Source organism: Falco punctatus (assembly GCF_963210335.1).
Source record: "Falco punctatus genome assembly, chromosome: 4".
In the NCBI taxonomy this organism is placed as follows: Eukaryota; Metazoa; Chordata; class Aves; order Falconiformes; family Falconidae; genus Falco; species Falco punctatus.
In genome coordinates, this window is record NC_137583.1 from 50,171,810 (window position 1) to 50,180,220 (window position 8,411).

An 8,411-nucleotide genomic window follows, 5' to 3' on the forward strand; every position below is an offset into this window, starting at 1 on the left:
TCCAGTGCTATATATTGTGTGTTATCACTGAATACCAATTAGAACATATGAACTCAAGCTTTAAATTAATACTTCAGAATGGATTTGGTGAAATGCTTTGCTGTTCTCAGTGGGGTTCCTTTATACAAACATGAAAGTGCCTACTACTAGGATTCTGGAAGGAATCCAGGCAGAAGATTAAAATTCATTGTGTCTTAAAAACATCACACCAGGGGTTGTCAAAGGCTTGTTTAATACTTTTTTCAAACTACAGCTCAATATTCTCTATTGTGCACAGATCTGTCATCAGAAAGGGAGGACTTCCAAACTGGGAAATATGTTTGATACAAAATTCTCTCACTGGGAAAATTACAGACAAGGAAGACATTTACTTCTAAAGAATGGATGGAATGTGTTGTCTTTTACACTTACCCTAACAGCCCAGTGAGTCTCTGTTGAAGGTGGTGTGATCAGCAAAGGACTGCTAGTGTCATGCTAAGAATAAAAGACATTTTTAATTTATACGTATTTATATAAAAATACACAGTCTTCTGTCTCTAATCCTTACTAATCACTTTAAGAGATGGTTATAGACATGAAGCCTAACTACACTGAAAAAAAGGCTGCACATGTACCCAAATAAAACAAGAAGCCATACTGATTTATACTATTATAGCACTTTGGTAAAGGCATTAAGTGCATTAGGTACCCAAACACAGAACTAAAACAAGCAAAAGGAAGTTGCAGAGCAGCTACTGCAGGCAAAGCTGCAGTCATGCCTTTTACTACACACTCCTGTTGACCTAGCCCCAAAATAATCTTTTGTTATTTTAATTTTTTCATAAATTCAGAGTTGAGCCACATCAGCTTCCTGAACAAGCTGACTGTAGTTAAACTTGTACCAGTTTTGCAGTCCAGGAAGGAGCTTGTACATATTGCTCAGGAAGACAGGACTATGGCTGCCATGACCACAGTTGTCTTAAGTAATAGTCTGACAGCAGCCTGAAGTCTCAGAACCATTACATTTATGGAACAGAAAACTATTCCAGCATTCCAACTGAAGCCTTAGTTCTCATATAACACATACATATAGTTCTATATTACTTACAAATTTAGGAGGTGGCACAGTCAAGTTTAGACTGCTCAGGTTAATATCATGGCCATTCTGTGCACATGCTACAAGGCGCAATGCAACATAGAAACCCTAGAAACAATAGTGTTTTCTATTAAAAAAAGCAACCAGTTGAAATCAGTCTCCAATAACCCATTTATGATTTTTACTAACACTGTATACATGCAACACAGTAAAGTACAGAAAATACAGATGTATAGCCCCATTCAGTTAACTGCATAGTGATAACTATCCAGCTGCTTTTCAAGATGATTCTTGAAAACTATGATTTCAAGGAAAAACTCTACAATAACATGAGCAGAAAACTTCAAAACTCTTTTAAGGGTTCTCCCGTAATTAATTAGATTTTAGCTATTTTTCTTAAAAAATAATGTTAAAAAAAATTTCCTCCGTATATACAAGTAACTTGATATTTGATATTCCAAGCTATTTTTAGTAATGCTAGTTATATTTTTTCCATGCAACAAAGGCTTCTGAAATAAATCTTAGAAAATCACAGCTTGTAACTGTGCAAGACATTGACTATGTATCTGTACATCACAGAGATTATTTACAAAACAAGCGAGACAGAAAATTAGGTCTGAACTTCTCCAACAGCTTCACCAAGTAATATACTTGGATAGCAGCAGTGCTAAGAAAAAAACCCCTCCTCTTGTAAATGAAAACTTAAAAAAAAAAGCTTGAAGGATAGCTACTACCGATACTACTGATACCACTGTTTTCTTAAAACAAGGCCAATCTGTGGAAGGTAACATAAGAGGTCTACAGGCACATTTCATTTACCTGTTTATCCAAGTATCCCTTACCCTCTGGGTCAGCCAAATCCCATATCTGTGGAGATACAAAATAAAAGTAATTGTGATTTTAAAATCAAACTTAACTCAGTTCAACAGTCCATATTGTATGCCTTCTTGAACTGTTTGTTGCAGTTGTCAAGTTATGACATATGACATACAATGTTCTTTAATTCTCCAGTTAACACAAAAGTGTTACATGAGACAAAGTCTCCTTTTAGATTCCTGTGAAACTCAGAACAATACCTTGGAGCTATTACTGATCTGCGGTTAACCTAACGTTCAGTGGATCTGATCTGCGTTCCACCAAACTCCTTTTTGCAAACCCCTTCTGCTCAATGTCAGCTGCATGTAAGCGAGTGTGCCAATAATTACTGCATTACCCAATTCCTTCAACTTACTTTTCCAAGGATACTATCAGAGAGACCAGATTTTTTAAGAAACAGCGCAGCTTCACTTGCCCCGACTCTCCCTGTATATGTTGGATCTACCTGAAAGATAAAAATTCACATTCAGTTGAAACATGTCTGTCATGAAAGCAGAGTCAAGAAATTAAATGTCTCCTGTCTCTAGGTCAAAAAGGTCCAGGTCAAGCATGCATTACCACTCAGCAGAGAGAATTACAGAAGTTTAGCACTGCAGTGGGGAAAGGAATGAGAAGGAAATCTTGAGGAAGATGAAATTGCACTTTGTTTTTAAAAAATGTCTGAAGAACCTACCTGTTTGTAGTAAGTTTCATATAATGGATTCCCAGTAGAAAACTGAAAAACATGGGAGATGTTAGGAAAACAAAGAATGAACTGCAATCACAATTAGCCCACCTTTAGGGACATACAGAAAAAAAACCCAAACAAAACAGCGTATGGTACTTTGTGTATTACTTAGACCAAAAATATAAAATGGTATGTTAATCTGCTGTGTTCCAAACTGGATACCTGAAATCTAAGTGTGGATAACAACGATCCCCCCAATCTTGCAGCCAACAGACTACTGTCACCTCTTAAAACTCCTTACTCACCAGCATTCATACTTATACTCGCGCTTTTAATAACACCACTATATGGTAATAAGGTTTTGTAGAACAGCTTTGAACTACTTTCCAAATTATTTCAGATCAGTTTGAGAACTTCTGTAACAAAGGCAGAGTTTTCAATGTAATGCTGACTTGACCACCTCCTCAGTCCCATATTTATTCCATAAATGCACTTATGGAATATTTTCAGCAGAAAATATTACACACACATACACACACACAGTGCCCTGGTATCAAAATACGCCCATATTTGTGTTTTCAGGACTAGGATCTTAAACTAAAACAGATTAACAAAAGAAAAAAAAAAAACAGAACACACCGTTAATTAACAAGTGTCACAAATCCCTGACAATGTTGCTTGAGGATTTCAGCCTGGCGTTATCCCTGTATTAAACCAAAGTAGCAGACACAAAGGTAGGCCCTGCCTTTTTGGTACACTAAACAACCAGATTCCTTTTCCCTCTTGCTGACATTTCAAGCAAATGGGAACTGAAATGCCAGAAGAGGCAGGAGCCTCAACATCCATCTTCTCACCTGTCTCCTACAACTGCTACACAAGTTCTAGCCACACACAGGTTACATCCCCACACCATTCCCCAGCCTCAATGCCAAGAGCAAAACAGCTACAATCCAGTCTCAAACAATTCCCCCATTAAAGCAGTCAAAGGCCTTAAAAAATAAGCAACAAGACAACCCAATAAACACAGTTTAAGGAGTGAGACGCTGAGATGTGGAAACATCTCAAAGCCTGCTTGGGAAAACAATCCTCCACCTAAATGACCCAAGTCAGATACCCGATAAATTATTGCTTTGCACTAACTCTGATCACTGGTATGTCACCTCCCAAACACTGCCTTCTTCCTTGTCATTCATCCACATGGATTTCTGAGTGCCCTGCATACACTGAGGGGAAGGGAGACAAATGTGGTGAAAGAAAAGACCAATGAGGTGCATGAAAATTTATTTTACAAAAGAGAATCCTCCTGTAAGTTTACAATAAACACGCCAAATCTTAAGTTAAGGAGCTATCCAAAATAACTAAATATGATTAACCAAATGAAAGCAAACAACGACTCTTTGAAGATCAATAGTTCTACCTGGCCAGAAAAAATTTTCAGAAGAGTTTCCTAAGCATCTTACGTCTACTTCACTTGTATCTGTCAACAAAATAAGCCGCTGCATTCTCCAACATCAGTACCCTCTAGAAGTTCTCACTCTTCCAGAAACTGGACAGGACTTCAGAAGAAGAAAGCTGCAACCATAACTCATAAATCAGACTCATCTTTTTGCTGGCTTGTAAATGATTGGCATGGATAAGCACTGTGTTCCTGTCCAAAGCAGGAAACACATCACTCAGAGGAAACGTGGAAGTAGGAAATAGTCTATCCAACTCTGAATAAGATCTAGTATGTTTTAGTCAACCACTGGCAAACTACGTATCTCATTTATCAGAAAGCTCAGAGAAGCTAGCTAAAGACAACTACGAGCTTCGCTAACTAATTTGGTGAGTATCCTAAAGTGTTCAGACACAGAGCAAACCACTCCAGCAGCAGTACTGAGTGATCTCATCCCATCAGTGACATTCTTGTCATCCTCATTTGACACTGTCAGACACGACATACAGCTAACTTACCTGAAAGAGGTGGCAGGAATCCAGGGTGATGTGCTTAAATGCTGTGAAGTTTCTTCCACAGCAATATATTCATCCAAGTGCTGCTGGAAAACACTTCATCACTCGATTCTCTATCCTTGCAGAATTTTACAAAGATTAAGCCTCTCTGACCAATTTACCTAAATGACTGCATCTCTGTGATGAAGCAGACCAGACAAAATGGGCTCAAGTGATAAAAATAGCCTACCTCCCTGTCACCACACGTGACTACATCGCCATCATTCATGAGGATTCTGTCATTTGATGATACCTGCTGATGAAGAACCTACACAAGACAGTGTCAATGGTAGCAATCAGAGACAAACATTTTGAAGAGTTTGCAGTTGATGAGCGGTCAAAGGATACATAACCTATAATATAGCAGTTCAGTTTGACTTACAGTTTAACTACCCTATATTCCCCAAAACATCATCTATGGCCAACGCTTTACACCGTCTGCCAAACAGACGCTTCAGAACCCTGGTGCCTTGTTGTTTGACCTCTAAGTTGAGTTCCTGTACAACTGTGAAGTTCCAAGTCTCGAACTCGCACTTTCACAGCAGATCTGGTACACTGTATTTGTGGTACACAGTACACACACACGGAGACATCTCCATGTCCCTTAATGCAGGTCTAGGAAAAAGGCAGGCATAAACTGCTGCCATCAGAACAATTAATAAAGCCACGTCCTTGCAATCCTCTCTCCTGAGATCACCTCAGGGCCACAAAGAACTCTGGATCAGATGAATTATCTTCCTTGGTGTCCTCCTGTTTCACAATTTTCTTTCAGCCACTCTCGCCACATTGTAAGATGGATGAACATAGGTACCGTGAAAGGGGAAAACCCAAGGTGTTCCACAAAGATTAGAGCCAAAAGAAGGTTGCTGCTGTCCCAGAAAGATTACCCTTGCCCTTATTCTACTTGCTGAGTATCCTGTTGCTTCAGAAGTCTAAGCTACGAAACGATCTGTGCTGCCCCAGTATCTCTAACATAACTCTCCATAATGTTCAGAAGCTGTAGGTCAAACGCGTGTGGCACAGTAGAAAGACCACTGAGGTGGTGATCAAATAGCCAAGAAAATAAAGTTATCAAAGATAAATCCAATTTCAGTTGTTAACTCCCAGAACTGATTTTACATGCTTGCTTTTCGACTGCTTTTATGCACAGCCAGTTGAAACAAAGACACCTGAAACATTGAATAGCTTGCACACTATTCTCTTTTGTCTAAATTCTTTTACAAAAACATCATAAAAATGTAACTTCATAGAACAATAGAACCATAATAGAATTCATTTCTGAGAACAAACATGATTAAACATTTTCATGTGCCTGAATTAGCCATATTGTTAATTGCTCCCAACACGTTCAGATTAATATTCTTATTTTATATCTGAGTGAACATGCTTCAACATTACGTGTAACCTCTCCTATTCCTTTTAATACCATTTCTGGCATTTTACTGTAACTAGCATGTATCTCTACAGTAATCATGAAATCAAGACTATTAAAAGAGGAAGTTTACTAATTTCCAGGGAAATTCTGTTTAACGCCCTGATTACAGCTAGATTACTCTTGATAGTTTAAGATAGAAAAAGAAGTTTTAAAACTGGAATGCTTCTATTGAATTAGTTGGAAAATAATAACGTCAAAATAACTGAGATCTTCACAGAATGTGACCCTTTTCCCCTCAACACAGTATGCTATACAAAATACCTCTGATGCCAGACTTCCAAATGTCAACTAGAATTTAAATAACACCACAGAAGGATTTTCAGTATGATAAATACTTCATACATTTTTTACCAACATACTACTGAAGTTCCACGACAAGAAAACTCGAAAAAGGCCAGAGTTTATTTAACGTATGTATTTTGCACTACATTACTTGAAAATTTCTAATAATAGTTTGTATGTGCAGGGATGTCTTCAGATGTTTCTGAACATGTTAATTTAATTAAACAGATGTTAATCAGGACTCCTGCTGCTATTCAGAAGCTAAAAAGCAGTGCACGCTCTTAATAAGACGCACAGCAAATGACAGTATTACCCAAGAATCACATAAGTTGAATGGAAGGGTAAATTTTCAGGGTTATCACGAATAAAAGCCTGTTATTAAAAGGAAATGGATGTATTTAAATAATGCAGACTACCAACAGCAGTTGTGCTGAACTCCTGACTGGCCTAGCCACAGTATAGAAAACAGTTTTAATTTCAAGGTATATGGGAGTGGTGTCGCTTTTTTGTTTTAAAGGAAATAAGTAAACTGGCTATCTTCACAGGAGCATTGAAAAGAATAAAGAGCAACCTCGCTGCTTAAGTTATCTGGGTGAGAAATTAATCCAGAAACTTGTAGCGATGATAACAACAAAAATCTACTAATCTACTGAAGGATTCCCAAAGGGTAAACCAGGGCTCGAAACACAGGCCCTCGGGGCGGTGGGGGGTGGGGGGGTGGGGGGGTTTGCCGCCCTCCTGTGTGGGAGCGGCCCTAGGCTGAGGGTCTCCCACGCCCCCAGAAGTCTCATCCTCCTACTGAAGAGAGGGAAAAGCCCCTTTTCAGCCCCAGACTCCGAGCCCTTCGCCGTAGTCACTCACGCCCAGGGCCACGCTGCCCCTGCACCTCCCGAATATTAAACACAGTCATGACACCCAAACAGCAACAGGCGGGTACCACACCGCGGAAAAGGGGGGTGGGGGGTGGGGAACCGTGAGCAGAGCCAGCGTCCCCAGCAGAGAGCGGGTCCCAACCCCAGGCCTCCGACCCGACCCGCCCGCTCGGCTGCTGCCTTACCCCGGGGGGCAGCCCCGCGGCCTCCACGCGGGGAGGGCGCCCGAGCCTTTCATGCCCCCCCCCCCCCCGCCCCCGGCAGCCAGCGCCTGCTCCGGGAGGGCAGAGCCTCCCCGGAGCAGCTGCTCCCCGCCGCGGGCCGAGGCAGGGCCTATGCCCCAGCGCCGACCCGGCCCCGGCTGCACCCGCCGGCGGGAGCGGGGGCCCCGCAGCAGGGAGGGCCCGCGCCCCCTTCGCCGCTCCGCCGCCGGGGCCCGGTGGGCCGCGCCGCCCCCCTCAGCCGCCCCCCGCCTCGGCAGGGTCCAACCGCCGGTTGTTACCTGCTGGCTAAGAGGGATGAGCGCCGCCATCTTCCTCCCACTGATTCGAGCAGCGGCCGGGGCGGGGGGAAGGCGGGGCGAGCGGCGGCGGGAACCGACCCGGCCGCGCCTGGCACCGCCGGGCCCGGCCTGGAAGGGCGGCGCCGGGGCCTGCGGGGCGGCCACCCAGGCAGCTGAGGGGAGGCGGTTGATCCAGGAGCGAAACGGTGGCGGCTTATCTGTCCCCGGCAGCCGTTCCTCGGCGCCGCCAGCTGGGGCTGCCAAGCAGCCCCATCCTGCCGCAGCTCAGCCCCTGCGTCCCGCAGCCTCTCTGCTGCCGGGCACGGCTCTCCTCCCGCCGCCTCGGGCGAGGCTGGCGGGGACCTACCTACGGCGGGGATAAAGTAGGGCTATGGCTGACTGCAGCTGCCCTGGGGAATGTTCTTCCAGGTAACTCAATCGAGGCACCACCGATCGACCTTTTAACCGGGAGAAAGCTGGATACAGGTCATCCAAACAAACCCAGTTATTTTACTTCACGACAAGAAACCTTATCACAACAAGCTTCACCAAACTAAGCTCTGCAATGAAATACAACAAAGTTAACGAATCCCCAACTGCAAGGTATAAATGTCGAACAGCGGCCTGAACGTGACTAGATCCCTGGCCATAAAAAGCTAAATCAACAGGACTTTGTATTTTAATAGCTTTCAGTCACCCTTCACCTTTTTTCC

At 42.9% G+C, this 8,411-nt stretch overlaps 1 protein-coding gene across 8 annotated transcripts in view; it reads right to left on the reverse strand.

The window, feature by feature from the left end:
• Positions 1-8,363, reverse strand: part of EPS15L1 (epidermal growth factor receptor pathway substrate 15 like 1) — a 46,503-nt gene extending 38,140 nt beyond the window's left edge. For 2 of the 8 annotated variants that reach the window (XM_080385946.1, XM_080385949.1), the window contains exons 1-7: positions 7,699-8,363; positions 4,798-4,875; positions 2,621-2,666; positions 2,307-2,392; positions 1,895-1,942; positions 1,088-1,183; positions 412-474 (exon numbers count right to left, since the gene is read on the reverse strand). In XM_080385946.1, coding sequence (XP_080242072.1) covers positions 412-474; positions 1,088-1,183; positions 1,895-1,942; positions 2,307-2,392; positions 2,621-2,666; positions 4,798-4,875; positions 7,699-7,728 — 447 coding nt within the window. In that variant the 5' untranslated portion in view covers positions 7,729-8,363. Of the gene's footprint in view, positions 1-411; positions 475-1,087; positions 1,184-1,894; positions 1,943-2,306; positions 2,393-2,620; positions 2,667-4,797; positions 4,876-7,698 lie in introns of those variants that run through there. The other 6 variants (XM_080385945.1, XM_080385947.1, XM_080385948.1 and 3 more) reach the window with 6 other exon arrangements.
• Positions 8,364-8,411: the final 48 nt, after the last annotated feature.